The 19,172-nt window shown below is 39.9% G+C and overlaps 2 protein-coding genes across 2 annotated transcripts; one reads left to right on the top strand and one right to left on the bottom strand.

Moving 5' to 3' along the window:
- Window positions 1-242: 242 nt before the first annotated feature.
- LOC119655453 (geranylgeranyl transferase type-2 subunit alpha) lies at window positions 243-7,723 on the bottom strand. Its single transcript, XM_038061356.1, has 6 exons — window positions 7,565-7,723; window positions 7,262-7,506; window positions 7,027-7,205; window positions 1,244-1,933; window positions 757-1,085; window positions 243-693 (listed from the first exon to the last, which is right to left on the bottom strand). Exons 1-6 carry the CDS (start codon window positions 7,565-7,567, stop codon window positions 553-555), a joined length of 1,587 nt encoding a protein of 528 aa, XP_037917284.1. The 5' UTR covers window positions 7,568-7,723; the 3' UTR covers window positions 243-552.
- Window positions 7,724-7,907: 184 nt separating this feature from the next.
- On the top strand, window positions 7,908-16,759 carry LOC119655462 (T-cell activation inhibitor, mitochondrial). Its single transcript, XM_038061367.1, has 9 exons — window positions 7,908-8,056; window positions 8,158-8,299; window positions 8,454-8,580; window positions 15,030-15,318; window positions 15,379-15,599; window positions 15,657-15,748; window positions 15,823-16,067; window positions 16,126-16,257; window positions 16,316-16,759. Exons 1-9 carry the CDS (start codon window positions 8,034-8,036, stop codon window positions 16,539-16,541), a joined length of 1,497 nt encoding a protein of 498 aa, XP_037917295.1. The 5' UTR covers window positions 7,908-8,033; the 3' UTR covers window positions 16,542-16,759.
- Window positions 16,760-19,172: the final 2,413 nt, after the last annotated feature.

Below are 19,172 nucleotides of genomic sequence, written 5' to 3'. Positions count from 1 at the left end.
GGCAGCATTGCGTTCGCCCGAGATTATTAGCCTGATTTGACTCAAGTACTCATTAATTCGCAGCTAAATCGATTGGTATCCGACGTCAAACCACGATACAAATTGCACTGCCACCAGTGAGATTTGAACCGCGACCTTTCATACGACAGTCTTGTGCTCCAATCACGAGCTATCCGGACACTTTCCAAATATATAATATATAAATTAGTTGCAAAAGTCACTTCACAGAGAAATTTATATGATTTCGTTCACAGAAAGATATAATATATTTCGATAGTGTTTTAATCATTAAGCTTACAAAGTGGACTATTTCATTTCTAGAAAACTTCAATATTATAGCTTAACAGTATATTTCCCAAAAGAAAACATAATATTCAAATCAGTTGTCGACTGCTTTTGTACCTGATCTTTTTACAAGAAGATTTAAAGAGGTCCGCAAGATATAGAGTGCTTTGAAGTTAGTGAAATATAAGAAAGACTTTCATCCCACTTAAGATAGTTTTCAAAGGCGTATCACAAGATTGAATGAAGGTGTTGCGGCTTTTACTCCTTTCAAAGATTTTTCATTTGATCTTCCAACCTTGTGGTCGCATTATTCGAGAATTTGTTCCCTTCCAATGATAAAACCTTCAAATTTGGTATATGCGGAATAACTCCGGGTGTTGAAAATTGGTTGTAAGATGCATCTAAGTTCTGGAAAGAGTGAATATATATTCTGTTAGCTTTTCTGTACTTTTTCTATCATACGGGTCTTACTTCACAGAATTGGAATGCATTGAATTTCGTTGCTGTCCTGTCTGAAAGGCAATTGTTCCGCAAGATTACAATTTTAGCAATGGACATATATTGTTCATAGAAGATAGTAGCAAGGTTGAGGTTTGATAAATCGATCGCGACAGTTAAATCGCCTTGCTCTATCCACTCTTCTAATACTTTTTCTATCGCCCATTTGCTTGCTAGATCGGCATAGTATCCTTGCCTTAGGTAGTCAATTTTTTCCAGTTTTTGTAAATACTCCAAAGATTTTGTGTGGTATCCTCTCCGATCAATTGCACGCATTAGAAGCGACGCCGTGAGCAGAGTCCCTTCGAATTAGAGAAAATTATAATAAAATATAAGTCACATATTTGTTATAATAAACATATGGACAAAGCCAACTCAATTACTTTTAATTCCAATTAATGATATCAAAAAAATTACTGGCAGTATAAATTAAAATAATCACCACCTGTGCGAAACTTACATTTACTATCAGGCTCATATTCCAGCAGTTGATTACATGATTCCAACTGATTTTTCAGTTCTTCAATAACGGCTGCACCGAACTCATATTCAAATTTCGGGCATTTCATGCCATAAAATCCATCGGAACACTTTTTGAGGTTGATGGCATAATCCTTACCGTCACTCATTCTACATTTAAATATATATTGTTGTAAATCAGAGGCACCTAACTCGAATGAATCCTCTACAATCCAAGCAACGTCATATTTGTTGCCTTTCTGAACAGGTTGCCATCGGTCCGGATTAAAATTGAAACCGAAATTTGTTTCTATTTCGCAGGTGCGCAGATCTATAGGTTTACTAAAAGAAGCAATTGCCAGATTTTTTGAAATTCGTATCGCTGCTATATCTAATGCTGGCTGCGAATAGCCTAGTAGCCATCTCTGATAGAACCAGGCGCTGCTATCGTTTGGATCAGTGAAGGCGGCAGTCAGAACCATTTCTAGCTCTTCTTTCAGTTTCGACTCACTGATAGGTCTCGCAGGACTCGTTTCATGGGGAAAAAGAAGTGGCAGTAATTTGCTCCGATAGTGCCATGATGAGTAGTTGGAAAAATTCTTATGGATTTTTTCTGTGCAATATTTCAGCTCGTCTTCGGCCGGCACTTTAGCTTTTTTGACAACAAAACGACGATAGTCCCAACAATGAACTGAAATAAGAAATAGAGGGAAATTGATTATATTTCGATTCACCTGTAAAAAGCTGTTGAAATAAACAAACTTTGTGGATGTTTGGCAATTCGTTTGTGAAAGGAAGAAAGAGTCACCAAGTCTGAATCACCCTAAAAATTTTGTTGTCTCAGGAAGTATGTGCCAACAACAATAACTAATAATCCGGAATAGCAAATATCCCACCGAGATACTGACTCCCCTTTAAATTCTCTCCGCGATGATGAAAAGCCTTTACCATGATTCCGAATCATAGAACATGGCAAGCCACTATACAATGCGAATCTTCTAAAAGCAAAATCATCAATCGAAGCAAGCCTCGAAACTGTTACTCACAGTTTCTACAAAATTGCTACTTCCAATTTAAACCTAAATTCTGGCAACCTGAAATTTTTTCCAGGAAATGGAAGTATATGGTCGTTAAGATTCCAAAGAAACGCACCCATCTTCAGAGTGACGATCGAAGAGGTATTTGCTATCAATAATACCCAAAATAATCCTGAACCCAATCAAAAAACACTTCAAAAGGATAAGCGAACGAAAGCAAGCTGGGTTACGTTCTAGATTATCCTGCACTGATTACATTATCACCCTGCGGATCAATGATTTCGAGAATGAGAATATTTGGAGTGCTCTATGCAGAAGGGTGTGTTCCGAAGAAATGAATAGCTATTATCAGTCTGACGGTGCACAATGTCTCACGCTGCATGGAGGCAAAATCTTGGAGGAATTTGAAGACTAAACCGAGTCCGCTTGGATTGCATTATGTCATGGATATTTGGCTGGAAGGCTTTCCTCACAGCCATCTACTATACTGATGCCATTTGTTCCTCACTCAACAAACCCAAAGTTCTCAGCCTGACCGGTCATTACACTCTCCTTATTTTAATTAACGAGAAAAAATCAAGAAATTGAAACAGTTTATGTAACTAGGAACGCACCGAATTTGATGTAGATCGGCGAATGTTAGTAGCGGCGAGCGAAAAGAAAAAAGTTCAGCACACTTAATTCAAAAAAATATACGATACAATGTATGGATTATGATAAATAATCTAGGCTGTTTACCCATAGTGGGAGTCAGGTTCATAGTGATATTAATGATTACTAGAAAATATATCCTCAAAACACGTTTTACTTTATGGTGCAGCATTAATATGGCAGTAACTCCATTCATTGGACTGGACATTGTCTAATAATTGCTAATGGAGGGATTGAGAGGGGGCTAAACAAATTCCTAACTTGGCATCTCTTTAGAGTAACACTATGAAAAAAATTAAAGGAAACTCTTCCTTTTTTGGCTACAAAATCTATTCTTCAGCGTTTCAGTAATGTTTTATAGAAAAACAGAACGTTTTGTAGAGAACCTTCTTTAATGTCATCACTTCATCAAACAGTGCTAACAAGTTCCTCCCTGATGAAGGGAACAAGTGGTTCCCGAAATATCCCCCGAAGTTTTTTATTATTTCAAATAATTAATCGTTGGAAACAACGCATAATTACACTCTCATAAATACAGCGCATCCTAAACACGCAAACAATTTCTGTATATACGGTTCAGAAACAGAGTTAGCTAGTAACTGGTAATTAATACATTTAGTAAACGATTTTCAGCTAAAAGCGTTTTAAAGAAATTTTCCAATTGTTTACATGCAGCAAGAACATGTTCGTTTTATATAGAAAGAAAATAGCGTGCGGTAGGTAGACAGTAAATCGATTTTAATAAGGTTTTGTTTTACACAAAAGCTCAAAACTTAATCTGAAATTCAGTAATGAGCACGAGGGATACCTCCTCACGTGTAGGAATGAACATACCTTAAAGGAATCTTCCGGCCAGATTAAGCATCCGGAATCACTTCCGGCCCCGCACATAAGAAAACAAGTTCAGCAACACAACTTCGAAGAATTTAAATGATTCCTATCTGGGGTCAAAAGTCATACCCAAAAACTTGAACAAAAAAACTTTTTTCCCCGCTGTTAGCAACAAAGAGAGCTTACTTCAGACACGATAATATGGCCTGCCTAGAAACGAATTGAGGCAGAAAGGGGGCGCCTGGACTGGATAGTAATGTCCAGCTGACCCATTTTGAAATCCGCGGAAAATGTATTGGGCACAAACTTGACTTTTTTTTGAGACATATTCGGTGGTACTCGACCAAACTGAAGACGAGCATGGAAGGCTGATCGAATTCAGAGGTATTTTCGAAAAACCCGATTACAGTACTGACTCAAATTCTCAGAAATACGACAACTACACAACAAGCGAAAATAAAAGCTACTTCATTGATGGCAGGAAAATGTCAGAGTACACCATTCAAATCTGTTTAATAGTCAAAGCAGGGTTATCAGCACTAAACTCCATTATATACGACAGCAAAAGCAATCCCTACAAGACCGTCGTCATGTAAATCAAGAATCCGTTGAAACAACGCAAGGAGTGCGAGTTTTTCTTTTCATAGACACTGACAGAGATCCTCTAACGCTGTAACGAAACGCAGTTTTATGCACATACATCCCTGGCCCTAAATATTAGGCACCCTATCAATCATCAATCATTTACATTATATAGTCCTATATTAGCTTCGCAAATTGTTGAGCGCATGTGGCGTTCCATTCGTGGATTAAAACGTTTTTGAGCACTGTTTTGAACGTAATTTGTGCCTTAGAGTGCCTAAAAAATGTTCGATGAGGTTCACATCGGGGAACTGGGCCGACCAATCTAACAAGACAATGCTATTTTCTCTAAACCAACCCAATACAGTAGCTGCCTTGCAATTGGGTGAGTTAACTTTTTATCCCAGTTTCTAACACATTTATATACTTTTCACCGTTTATCCGACCTTCACGAAAGACCATTTCCCCGATGCCACTAACACCCACATATTATATAACAGTTTCTTCCGTGCATAACAGTGGCCGTTCACAATCCAGATAATATTCTTCACCAACACGGCGTCTCACGAAGGCCGCGCTCGACGATTTTTACTCGTGCGAAAAAACAACAAGTCAGAATTCCGGAAGCTCGTGCTTCGGGTAGAAAGGTTTTGTGTTCATCTTATGTAAGAAAATTTAACGTACATTTCTCCATCCGTATATAGCTACAAATCCAACATAATCCTTCATATTTTCCCAAATACATACATAAATATTACAGCCATAGATATTATCCTCAACCTAAACAAACAAGCTACTTATTTCCGAATACTGTACATATATATGCATGTATTATATATAAATTGATCGTATCCATATTTCCGATTTACTTCGTGCACAAAAGCATATAGTATATATAGTATACATCTAGCTGAATTAGACACTACCCGCAAACTTCATTGGCACACTTATACTAAACATCTACATACACATGTCTGTTTGGAATAATTGAAATGACTAAAAAACTAAAACAAAATAATTCTTTGCTTCCCAATTCATATGAACTTACTTCGTTTTGGTGTTAACTTGATATGCGATGATGACGTCATACGCGTTGTAGAATGCACGAAATTCACAAAAAGTGACAAAGTTTCAACTGCTACGACTTTGTTAAAAATAGTTGGATTTTCCACAAACTTTACCAAATTGTGCATTATGCTATCCTTTACATCCATGCCACACTTGTGGGATAGACATAAGGGGGGTTGCCGGGTAGGCTTAGATTTGGTAGAGGTGCACTACTGTTTTTTTTTCAGATTTTTCGGTTGCATAGGTTCGCAGAACGAGACCTATTACACTTTTTGATGATCATATTTTGAGCTCTCACTCCCCTAGGTTTCACCCGATATAAAATATGGAGCAGTTCCGAAAAGTACTAATTGAGCCCTTTCATTTGATATCCGACATGGCCACATTTTATGAAAAAAAATTTTGCACCCTCTATTCACATGTATGGGGAGCCCCACCTTAAACGTAACACAGAATGGCGCCACTTGCTGTATGTAAAGGGAACAATAGATCACACGCTCTCACCAATTTTCGTGACAATCGATCTACCCGTTTCCGGATAAATCGGGTGTGACTGACAGACAGACGAGCAGGCAGACATCGACTCAATTCTAATAAGGTTTTGTTTCACACAAAATCTATTCACCTATTTCCGAATTTGGTCATAATTTTCCTAATTGCAGTTGCTCGTATGTAAACTTATTCGAAAGTTCAATTCGTCGGACCGCATAACATTCCTCAACATTTATGCTGTGCAATGTTGGCGTCGTCAAACCCATTACAAGCGATCCTTTTTTGCCCTGCTCCAAAAGCTGCGGTTGTTTTCTGGCTCCAAAACCGTTAAAATCCATTTCGGATCTATCTATCCTAATCGGACTTCACCAAAAAAAAAACAAAACGCCACGTGCTTGAACTAACAATAACAAATGCAAACTAATAACACATCATCAAGAAAAAACTCAAAACACCTGTCTATTGTGTAGAAAGAGGAATGATCGCGCTGCCAATGAGGACAACTTGCCCAAATTGAACAATTTACGGTGCAACTGACGCCCCTCCCGATCCACGCAGTGTAATAGGGGTAAAGACGTTGCATCGGTTCAGAGGCGTAACACATTATGACCGAACCCAGAGTGACGGCATCCCAATAAGGCACTAAAATTGACGACATCCCTTCGTGAAACAATTGCGAGGGATGCTTCTTCGACGATATGGTCATGTATGTATTCGCGTGAGCATTGAAGTCGATGGGAAACATCCAAAAGGCCTACCGAAACAGCGATGTTGATATGCTAGACCGCAATTCGAAAGCCTCTCGACTCCGCCCGGAGCAAACCTATGAGAGCTAAAAATGACGAATTCAATCGAGACAAGTCAACCCCGGGCAGAGAAGAAAAATATCAAGCACTTGTTACCGTTTACATTCGGTCGACGGGGCGAACATGTGTCCGCGAAACTACAGAATTTATCTACCAAAACTCCCACTTTCTTGCTTCTACTGACAAGCCTTCCCCTCCTTGAACACCAACCCCCTATTTGCACACAATGTCCCTCTTCTAAACTGCCACAGGTTTTATTTTTTTATCTAGGCTAAGAACAAAACGCAGGGGTATTATGTGGCTCTTCATATACTTACAATTTCGTTCGTCAAGCTTCAAATATTTATTGCACAAAGCAACTTCCCGTTCCCAATCAGGCGTAGGACAATTCTCTAGAATCCAGCAGCGATGATGCCACGCGCCATAGGATTTCGGATTCACCATTAGACATTGTTCAGTGAATCCCAAGTCTTTGTCGTAGAGAGATTGTTTAGCCCTGAAAATTTTGAAAGGATTACGAATTTTTCCATGAACAGTTCCTATACCACTCACTCATTGCCTAAACTTTCTGCCATTTTAAGAATGCACTCCTTCCGAATATTCCAAAGGGTATACACATCTGGATTCCGCGAGAGAATTTGCCCCGTAATTTGCATCATTTCGTCATCCAGCTGTCCATTCTTTCGTTTTTCAAAGATCCTTCCCATTCCTGCTCGGTAGGTTTTCACTTTGATCTCCTGCTCCTTTTTCTTTCGAGCAGCCTCCTCCGCTGAAGTACGCACCTTGAGTCTGCCATGCTGGAAAGCATTTAAGGTGAATAGATCACTTAATAAAATCAAATTTTGTCCAACAAACCATGATTTGATCACTTTATTACTCAGCTGCTTAGGGCGAATAGATAAAGGTGCAAACCAGTCATTGGAAACGTCATTCTGATATTACCCCCAAGAACTCTCCACTACCATAACTTTGTAGCTAGAGACACTCGTCATTCCTGTCCCAAAGCGCTTCCATGCGTGTGTTATAACTTCGTAAGAATTGTTGTTCTGGTAATGGAAAAATTCTCTTTTATATCAAAACAAAATAACCTCCTTTAGGTAATATTTAATTCAAAGAAACTTTGAATTTTGTTCGAAACCGACAACACTTAAACTTACAAGTCTCCACATCTTTATCTTCTCTACAAATGTCAGTCCTCACAAAAATAGAAAGATTCAATCAAACGTCAGAGAAATTGTCAGAACAAACACCGAAAAATCATTTCCTATCACACTTTTATCCCCATGTTTTCTTCCCTAATTTTTTTGTGATTCTAAATTTGAAAATGTTGATGTGTTTCCGTTGCTAGTAAAGTATCAAATTCTCATCTACAATCACTTTTCCCACCTTGACGTTGTGGTGCCAAGCACGTTTTTGTAATGACGTTCTATTTCTCACTTCCGACTCAGCTATCGAAGGAATGGCAGCTCAGGTGTTTTTAATCAAATCAAAGGAATGCGTAGCATCAGCAGTTCGGAAATAGCAACAGCTCTTCGTCCGTTTTATTTTGTTGTCCACCCCGATCTGTTTGGCCAACATCCAGAACAAAGGGTAATGACCTCTGACACTAGTCACGTAGCCTGAATCGTTCGTTATTTAACCGGAAAATCGTCTTTAGCTTTAGAGGCAATTATCACGTTGCTCTAGCTTTGAACAGATAACGCAGACAGCGGAGATAACGTGTTGATTTATCTTATGCTTTCAGTCAGTCAATGAAGAATCTTTGAAAAATCTCAGCGCACATATCGAGGCCTTGCAACAGAAGCGCTCTGGACATGTTGCGCCAAAAGAATTGCCATTTTATGTTCGTCATTCGGATGTCGAAAAAAGAGGTAAGTCGCAATTCCAGGTTTTGCTCTGCATAAGTTCAAGGGTTTGATTTCAACTAATATTCACTGTACATCAGTGGCAGACTGGTAACTCGGCTCGACGGAAGCATTGAGGCCCTCACATATCAAATTCAACTAGGGAACCTCCGCACATGAAGTAAGCTATCAGCCGCCCAGGGGGCCTCGCCATACTTTTCTCAGAATGTGGCCATGAAGAGTATGGGGCTCGACAAGTAGTTTTCGAAACTGGTCTTATCTCTGATATTATGGAGAACATAGAGGACTGCGGGCTCAAAATGTATGCTTCGCAAAGTGTAACAGGCCTCGCTCTCAGAACAAATCCAACAGAAAAATCTGAAAAAAGCAAAATGCTGGAATATAAAACTTAGGCTTCAAAATACATTCCATTCCGATATCTGTTCAAATAAATTTATTAATACCATATTTTAGAAATTTATCCGAAAACCTCCCTTAAGTTTATCCTAGAAGTACAAAATTTGGCAGCATAAAATAATACTCAATTTGGGAAAGTTTGAAGGACAACTATTATTAACACAGTTATAGAAGGTCAAAGTTTTGTATTTCATGTGAATTTATCGCAATTTAAGACGTGTATAACGTCACTATCATAACGTGAACTCATATGAACGATGGAGTTGGATATATCAATTTTATCTGTACACGAACGGAATAACGTGCATAGTAAATTTCTAACACAAGATGAACACGAAGCCTTTATACCCGAAGCGTTCAACTTCTGGTATTCCGACTTGTTTTGTATTAAAATATGGCATCTAAGCCACACTAAGTGCCTAAAAGTAGAGAGATAGAGTATCTTAGACTAACGGTAGATAACTTTAAGTCAGGGAATCCCTTTCACCAATGGCAGGGGAGGGGAGGGAAGGAAGTTGTTAGTTCAGGGAACCCCTTGCCATCCGGTCCCACCGCCGGTCAAATTCAATCTTCTTCGCAATAAGGAGACCCCGAACATAACACGACACCAGCTGCCAGCGCTCTTCAACATCTCTCTAACAATGTTGTCTGGAGAGAGTGTCTGCATAAAGCTGCTGACGAAACCCGCCCCATCTTTCGCAAGAGAAAAAAGGGTATTCACCGTCGCACAACACTTCATTGCAGAACACACAATCAGGAGATCGCGGCTTCCCAATCTTTTGTAGGTAAGAATGAAAGTCTCCATGCCTGCTTAGAAGTTGGATAAGGAAGTAATCAATCTCATCAGTTCAGCCATGGTAAGGGTGCATTGGCGTTCTTCACGGGCAACCACTTCTTACATTTTCGTCCTTACGGCGGTAGATAGCTTTCCGCTCCTCTGCAAGGAGGGCAACGAGGATCACTCCCGCGATCATGACCACTGTTCTGAGACAGTGCGATAAATCTCTGCACTTGAGCAATGCATTTACGATGCACCTCCTTGTGAAGGGCATTAACCCATACCTCCACGCCATAGAGCAGAACCGACAGCGTTGCTTCCATAGGGAGACGTCTCCTTGTAGATATAGGGCCACCAACATTAGCCGACTCAAGGTCGAGACTCCAGCTATAGTAATGTCCGTTGCTGCTTTGATCTGCTCGAAGAAGCTAATCTTCGAGTCGATGAATAAACCAAGGTATTTAGCCGCTGGTTTTGACTCTATAGTCAACTCGCCGATCAATATGGGACGCAGGGTCAGGATTCTCCTTCTGGTCAAGATGAATGGTTTTTTTCCAGGTTAAGGACGAATCCGTGAGCAGTCATCTATCCACTTACCGGCCGTGTCAAGCATACACAGCCGTCGGTATGCAGGTGGGAGCTCTGGGTCTCCTTTTCCCTTACTGATCAGCGCGAGTCTGGCCACCTTCCAGTGACAAACATAATGTCCTCCTTCAAGGAAGCGTTGAGCGACCCAAACAGCAAATCTGGCTGTTGGTGGAACACCAGTTTGTAAACTTCCGCCGAAACCCATCAGGACCTGGCGCCTTTTTATTTTTCGTAGTGATAAACGCTTCTTCGAGCTCTTTCATTGTGAAAAGGAGGTAATCCTCGACGCCTTCCGCGCTATTGACATCAATCCGAACAGGATGTCTGAGGAATATTGCCCGTACAATGCGGTCCATCTGGTCGGTACTTAGTATACAAGGCTTCCGCAAACTCCCGATTTTCTGGGTGACAAGCCTATAGCCAAGTCCCCACGGGTCTTCATTAACTTTCTTAATCAGATTCTGCTAGTCGCGAGCTTTGTTTTTATTTATCGCGCTGCGGAGTCTCCTTTTTGCTGATCTATACTGTGCCTTAATGGCGCATACCTCGTCATTGGCATGTAAATATTGTGCCAAACGGCGGAGCTTATGACACTCCCTCCGTAGGTCGGCAATTTCTGCCCTCCACCAGCACATAGAAGGCTTGCCCTGGCTGGGCTCACGCCGTCGTTATCAGGTTCATCACTGAATTTACGACTCTCTGGCATAGGGTCAGTTGAATTTCCATTAACCGGCGAGGAAATCTAAACTTATCGGCCACAGCCATATCAGTAGTAAATTTAAGAGTTGTCTTCGTAAAAAAAGGGATGCTGACATCGACTTCAAAAAGACCATCATCTGATGGTCGCTTATCCGTGTCCGGTGTCCGGATGGCTTAGTGTCTAGTGCGCTAGGCTATGCAACGGAAGATTGCGGCCTAAACCTGAATACTACTCGACTTGCTGTGGATGAATACCTGAGTCAAATTAGGGTAATAATCACACCGAGCGGAATGCTGACTGTCAGTGTGCGGTTATGGTCTTGAATGAAGTGTTCTAAGATGCTTCAACGATTGTTATTATCAACGCTCTCAAACTCTCAACTCAATATCTGCTTGTATCCAGAAAAGATGCTTGGGGTTGACCAGAACCACCCCAGGAGGGGTAGCCAAAAAACTTCTTAAAATAAAGGAAAGAAATCCCAAAACCTACCATTTGGTGGTTCAGAACCCGGATGTTGTAAATGGTCTCTCCTTGATCTATATGTCGTTCCGGGGCTTGTTTGACACTGTAATTCCCAATGTTATTCCCGCAACGTCTAATAAAATTCAGGATATTTCGTATGATTTGGGGGGCACCTGTGTGTCAGTTCGGTTTTAGCGGCTGAACTTTTTGCTGTGCTTCAGGCCATCAAGGTGCTTTCGAGATGCGTGAGGAGAAGGTTACTATCATTATATACTCTCTCCATACTTGTATATTACTCAAACAAAATACGCCATCGCATCACCTAGTAGGCAAAATACATGCCCTTGCTCCTGACCCCCTTTTTTAAGTCTTTAAAATTCTATGATGCCCGGCGCATGCGGGCTCTAGTTCTACAATTTTAGTCGAACCTTCCCCTGTAAATGTGCTGAAGGCAACTCAAGAACAATCCTATAGAGCGTGGGAAGAGTACTTTTTGGCGATATTACCTGTTAAAGGACCACTTTTCTCAAACATTCACGCTTCTTTGCCCATAATTCAACCGGAGGCTACGTGTACGCTTACAGTTTCCGAAGAAAGATTACTGAATTATCTTCAAACCAATTACACATATAACAAAATTTTTCTCAAAAGGTTTGGATACATAGATTTGGACAAATGTAACAGTTGGATGGTTAGAGAAACTAACGAACACATAATCTTCGAGTGTAAGGATTAAGTATAGATGGTATGTAAGATGGTATAGATGGTTAAGTATAGATGGTATAATAAGTCTTCTCACCTTTAGCAAATCTTTTTGACTAGAGATCCTTGCACAATTTATGACCTTTTATATTTCCTTGAGGAGGCTAGAGTAGTTATATATAATAATAATCGATGTCGCAACAATCCATATTGGATCAGGGCCTTGAAGTGTGTTAGAACACTTCATTCAAGACCGTAACGGTACACTAGGAGGCAATGTGGTCAGCATTGCGCTCGCCCGAGATATTACCCTGATTTGACTCAGGTACTCATTCACAGCTGAGTCGACTGGTATCCGACGTCAAATCACGATGCAAATTCCACTGCCACCAGTGAGATTTGAACCGCGACCTTCCGTATAACAGCCTAGTGCTCTAACCACTGAGCTATCCGGACAGCAGTTATATATAGTTTCAATTTTTACCACGACACAGCGTTTCCTGCATCCCCGTTCTTATTTCTTGCATTGATCTATCATTACCCCTCCAATGGTTCGCAATTGTTAGTAGAGTCGTGGAGAAGTACCTGATCCATAAGGTATTAGATAGTTCAGCGCTATCATTCCACTGACTTACGGCGTAGTATACACCACATATATACAAATATTAACTTCAATTTTGACTACTCATACTCAGTAGGTAGAGAATGTAAACACTTCCCTCATACTTCGTGATAGCATTCGAGAAGTCACATTTTGACCACATGCGCATTTATATTATGAAGTTATGTGAAGTGTTGGCTTGTCAGCATACCTAATAAGCAGTAACCACCCTCGAAAGATACGCACTTGCGAATGAATTTATCAAGCCCATCTGTCTATATTATGTCCCCAAACAAGGAGAAGGCATCAAATCAAATCCTATCAATAAGGTGGAGAAGAAAACTGAACTGCAGTGATCACCCCATACGATCAAAAATAGTTACAAAAGCTTTCACGTATTCACTAATAAATAGGTAAACACGTGTCGATCTCACACATATATTGGCAATTCTGTGCGGCTTACCAAAAAAAGCTGACTCGATTTTTTCTACATCTCATTCATGCTGAAGCCCAGAGCAATTTAATATCGTGCGTTTTCGTATGTTTTCCATTGCTTTGAGGGGAAAGGTACGGTAGCGATATAGTACCCAAATGTGCGCCAACCAGCCACAACCAGAGTACATCTAACAGGCAGTATCCAGACTAAATGGTGCTGTCTTGCAAATGTATTGGGAAAAGTTAACCGTACACATGGTGCAATCAAAAGAACTTATATATACGTGCAACCAAAGGCAAATCGATTTTCATTGTTCCCATCTAATGAAATGGAGCACAATACCTCGTATATCGTCTTGAGTTCAGTGGATGATTTTCTACACTTGGTATTGCCCAAGGGATCAACCAGGACTATTGTCAACTTCAAAGGTAAACCTATTCAAAAAAAACTGGAGAAGAGCCAGGAATATAAAAGGTTTCTTTGCAGGTCACTTTTCCCAAGGTCAGGTTAAAGAATATGTATGATAGAGTATCCCATTGTCTTAGACCGTTGTTGATGCTGAATGGTGTCGAGGGTGATCCTACTACTTTTATCTGGCCTTGCACATTGGTTTGCGTCACCCTAGTCAGTCTTATCAATTTCCTCGGGATACCAAATTCTCTCAAGCGGTGTACAATTTTAACCTGGCCAAGGTTAGTTGAAAAAATCCCCTCCTTCCTACAACACTAAGTATACAGGCAAGCCCTAGTAAGCAATTCCTCAGTTCAGGGGTAAGCGTAGATCAGTGTAAGACCTGTTCCCAGGTCTTGCAAACCTCTGTAATGGATTCTTACTGAATTGACCCCTGCATATTTTACTTCGAGAAATTTTACTCAACCGAAAGATTCTATTACAGGATAAGAACCATTAAAATAGCGAATTGTTATGTAGGTATCGATGAAGATTTGCGATACATAGAGGAGGAGAGGATTTGTCTATGAGCATCATGAAATGATTCCGGGGAATTTTAACAGCGGTATTGTGATCGTTGCAGAGATCTGAATACAACCTTTGACTCTGTTTAGATAACATCAAGAAGATTCTAGACTTCTCCACTTTCCACTGCTTTGTCTTTGACAGCATACTATTCGAGCACAATTGACATTGCCTATGAAAACATATCTACTGACTAAGGTTTTTTGTTACTGATGTTTTTATTTCATCCATTATATTCCAAAAAACCGCAAGAAATGATGCTGTGGGTTTGTTAGACAGAAAACATAATGCTTATTGCCGACACGATTACCCCAAACCAAACCAAACTCACAAGAACATTATGGGGCTTCCGAAAAATTCTGGACATTGGTGCCATCAAAGTAAAGGCGTTGTCAACGATTCTTCTTGCTGTCGATAGTCCATAATTAAATACTCTTCTCGTTGAGTCCTTGTTCAGGTTTGTTGTAAATGGTTTCATAAAATCAATGCAAAAGGGTCATCAGATACTACCTATTACATACAAAACGTGTACCGTGCCACCCTGTAGAGCTGCGCTTGGTGGACATTTTGGGTTCTTTTTTGCTGCTTTTGGTACAAGATAGTATTTTGAAATTCCTCTCCACTTGATATTCGACTCTAGTATTCCACATCAACCCAGTTTGCGGTAGTTTGAATCAACAAGGGCAAGTAGAGCAATGCCACGGATGCCGTGGTAATTATTAGTTTACAAGCCACATTTAAGAACGGGCGCATAAAACTTGGATGGTTAAAAGGTTACACAGGTAAATTGATAGATATTTTTAATTTCCCTCTTCAGATACCTTCAAATTAGTAAAAATTTCCCTTGGACGTAGTAACGACACCAAAGTTGTCATTAAACGAATTTTGGAATCCTGTAACCTTCCTACCGATTATGTAGACAAAATTAAAGCTGTCAGTAAAGCTGACGGAACTAGTAATTCGCCATTCGACGATCTTTCCCGCTTCTATGATATCGATGAAAATTCAAATCAGAATCCATTCAGAGACATCAACTTTAGTTCGGATTTTGTGGAGTTTGAGAAAAATTTCAGGGCACGTAAGGAGAACGAAGAAAAAACTTTGAAGTAATTAAGGTTTTAAATATACATTCAGAAATTCTAGATAATAATTGAACGAATTTTTAGAGGTTGGCTCAACAATAATGTAAGTACTGCGCACGAACGGAGCAAAGGCATCGAAGAGTTGAAAGAAGAAGTTTATAAGCAGCAAGAGGAGATCGTCAAACGCCTGGGACTGGTGGAAGTACGTTACGATTGCGGTTGGAATTTCGAACACTATCGCGGATGCCTTAAAACTCTTGAGCGTTTGGCGAACTTGCATGAAAAGCATATGCACGCTTTGAAAGGTTGGTCTGGCTGAGTAATAAACGAGACGAAATGTTTGAAAGGTGTTGTTTTTTCAGGTCGTGTTGTAGTTTTTGCTCCGTTCACAGGTGTAAGTCGAGAAGGCCATATCATGCTCTATACGGGCGACGTTTTAAATAATTGGATCGATGTAAGTAAAGCGGTTGCATTATTAATATTCATTTACTGATGAGTCATTTCCCAACCGGTATGTATTTCTTTCAGTTCATACGAAATATTCCGAAACATGATGTCTACTTGAAGCGGATCCCGGCGTATGAGATTGCCTTATCACAAGTATTGCGTGATATAAAAATTGGAAGACGGAAATTCATGCCGAAAGCTCAAGCCGGCGATTATGCTGGACACCTCAGAAAAGTTACCACAACATTACTTGATTATCTAAGCACAAAAAAGTATCCGAAATCCTGGCCGGAAAGCTTAAGTGAATACGAAATTGTAATAGAATCGTATGTATAAAGTACTTTTCACGTCTACAACCACCTCGACTAAATCATTGACTTGCAGAGAGGCAGGTCCTTTGATGGTGAGCCCCACTGGCCAATTTATAGCACCCTCAACATGTCCCGGAGTAATTTTAGTGGACTTTATTACAAACCATTTAGGCGAGGCCAAAGAAAAGACCATACAGTACGATAGGTAAGTATCTCTTACTAATCCCACTCAAGATGATAACGATTCCGTTAACATCCGACAGCAATAAATATATCGAAAGAGAGTTACACGGGAGATGCATCAATCAGCTCGAGCTGCAATCGTTAAATAAAGACGATTCAGTAACACCAGACAAAATGATCAAATGTTTAAATCGCCTACTTACGCAGGACTTGAAAAATTTAGTTCGTTTAAATCTGAATATAACGAATTATTATTCTGTTCTGTCGGACGGAACAGTTTGCATCCCTTGGGATTGGAAAGATTAGTTAGATCTTTTGGACATACATATGTAGTTTTTTTATAGAAAATTTATTTACAAATTAGGGAAAACAGTATTGAGATTTTCAAAAATTGTTTATGTATACAAAAATGTATTTATGTATACTTTGATTCGAAGGTTTTATGCTGTGACGAGAAAAAAGTGAAACGAAAAATGTGATAAAAATGGTCAATAATACAAAATATCATTCATTGTTTGTAGGAATTTTTTGTTTAGTGAAAATTAATGATTCATGTGTATCTATAGATTTAAGTAAATCCGACAATATGTATCGAAATTAGGTTGATGCGTATCTTTAGAGATACTTTTTTGCGTAGTTAGTGTTGGACTTACAATAGTAGATAAGTCGGAAACAATCTCATAAAAATAAACTGAAATCAAATAGGAAAAAGTGTTATTTTTCCCCAAGCTTCTAACACTACAAAATTTGTAATTTGCTTGTTGATTTCTGCAGCTTCCATCGCCCCGTAATTGGTGAACTATTCGAGCACACAGGCTGCCATAAGGTCAGTTGGGTTTCAATCAGATCGACCACTTTGTAGTCAGCAGTAGATTTAGGGTTTGTCTCCTGGATGTCCGTAGCAATAGAGGCGCTGATATCGGCCTTGAATTGGATCACCACATGATGGTTGTTTACGTTCGCTTTCGTGTTGCGTCCGCCACTTCTCGCAGGGTTGCTAATCAGTCTCCTGGCAGAATTTTTTATCGTTGCACCTGTAGTTGATGCAGATCTGCTACTCGTACGGAAATTCTGGAAATCCAAGACCCACTGACGGGTGATCGCACTCTCCCTGTCTGCGTTAATGGACAAAACATCGAAGACGTCGATCAATTTGTGTACCTAGGAAGCGTGGTTTCTTTCGACGGTGGCATCGAACTGGAACACATTAACAACGCTAGATGGCTTGTCTAAACGGAGTAAAGTCGCTGGGCTGGCCAAACTCCCGGCAGAGTTATTTATTGTTGCTCCTGTCTTTGCTTGCACTCGTATGGAAATTCTGGAAATCCGAGGCCGACTGACGGGTGATCGCACTCTCCCTGTCTGCATTAATGGACAGAGCATCGAAGGCGTCGATCAATTTGTATATCTAGGAAGCGTGGTCTCTTTTGATAGTAGCATCGAAATTGGAAGACATTAACAACGCTAGATCTGCTTTCGCTACCTTGCCTAAAATCTGAAAATGCAGTTATCTCCACACCAAGATCAAGTAAAGACTTGCCTTTAAGTATTCTCGCTGTGTAGCTATAGGGGAGTAGCACATGGAAAGTGGCGACCACAGTCACTCGAAAGCTCCAAGCCTTCATCAACACCAACTATTTCAAACGAAGGACTTAGGCGGCGCACAGTTCTGATAGTTGATAGGTCATACATTAAAGAGGGAAACAATTACATTGCTGACTGTACCCTGTTTTTATGGGAAGCGAAAAAAATATTATATTAAAAAATGTGACAAAAAGTATTAGTACTTTTATATGACGGAACTATGTTCAAGCAAAAAGTGAAGAATATATCACGTAATGTAACTGCCAATATTATTAGTACACAACGAAAAAATGTTTTAGGGGAGAGGAAGCTGAAGTGCGCTTAGGAGACGATGGAAAGATCAAAATATTTATCCCCACATAATACAGATAACACAAAGAAGACAAAGAAAATGAACTTAACCGAGTACAATAAAAGTATTGGAACAGCAAGAAAAATGAACCGATTCTAATTAAAAACCAACCAAATTGAGCTTAAATTTTAATGTAAGATAACAATGAATTGGGAGGATATAGAATCATAGGAAAAAAATTCGGTCCTAGCTTACTACAATGTCTTCCGGAAATCATTGTTTGAGGAGATGTGTCATATATGAAGCTGAAGTTCGAGAAAATGTTATAGATGTTCAACCAGGTTAAGATTTATGGATGGGGGGGGGGCTTATAGGGTCGGCGATGGTCATTATAGAATAACCACTGTGGTGTCAAAAGGCTTGTTGTCCTACTAGAAAACATGTTCTATACCTAAGTTGGAGTTTTGTAACAAATTAAAGCGCAGCACACTAAAGTGTACCTTCGTTTCATTTTCTACTCAATAAATACAAATCTATTCGCTTTGGACGTTTGGTTGCATGTATGTCGCGAGTTTCAAGTTTCATATCGACTTACCGAAAAAAACCCCAACCGGTTGTATTTGCTTTTATCAGACCACAGAACTGACTACCAAAAGTTTAAGATTTTTATAGCACATTGCCTTCTCGGTTATGTTCGTCGACTAACCGGTTTGTTGCTACGGGACGGCTATTAAATTTTACTACCCAACAATACTCTGTGTATGCTCTAAAAGTGAATCTATCTGTCCGTGAATGTTGCAACATCTTTTTCCAATTATGAAATCCGCGCACGGTTGTTTCGCTCGAAACATCTCACCATAGGACAATGATCTTGCCAGTTCTTATGTATTCCTCAGACATCTGGGTTGTTAGTAAGAAAAATTGTCAATACTTGGCCGCGTTCGGGAGAAGAATCCTCCGTATCCTCTATAACGATGAAATTTATGAGCGATACCACAATCGCCTGGTTGTGGATAAAATCCGGCTTAGCAGCTTGCGGCGGGTGGGGTAAGGATGATTCA

Source organism: Hermetia illucens, chromosome 1 (assembly GCF_905115235.1).
Source record: "Hermetia illucens chromosome 1, iHerIll2.2.curated.20191125, whole genome shotgun sequence".
In the NCBI taxonomy this organism is placed as follows: domain Eukaryota; kingdom Metazoa; phylum Arthropoda; class Insecta; order Diptera; family Stratiomyidae; genus Hermetia; species Hermetia illucens.
This window is presented reverse-complemented; position numbering and strand designations above follow the sequence as displayed.

Bases quoted from the DNA above. Each gene is read 5' to 3' on its own strand.
- LOC119655453 (XM_038061356.1), bottom strand. The intron at 1,086-1,243 runs GTAAGTTTCGCA...TCTAATTCGAAG, and splicing joins ATATGAGCCTGATAGTAAAT to GGACTCTGCTCACGGCGTCG. The intron at 694-756 runs GTAAGACCCGTA...CACTCTTTCCAG, and splicing joins ATGCATTCCAATTCTGTGAA to AACTTAGATGCATCTTACAA.
- LOC119655462 (XM_038061367.1), top strand. From the start codon at position 8,034: ATGTTGATGTGTTTCCGTTGCTA. The intron at 8,581-15,029 runs GTAAGTCGCAAT...TTCCCTCTTCAG, and splicing joins TTCGGATGTCGAAAAAAGAG to ATACCTTCAAATTAGTAAAA. The intron at 16,068-16,125 runs GTATGTATAAAG...ATTGACTTGCAG, and splicing joins TACGAAATTGTAATAGAATC to AGAGGCAGGTCCTTTGATGG.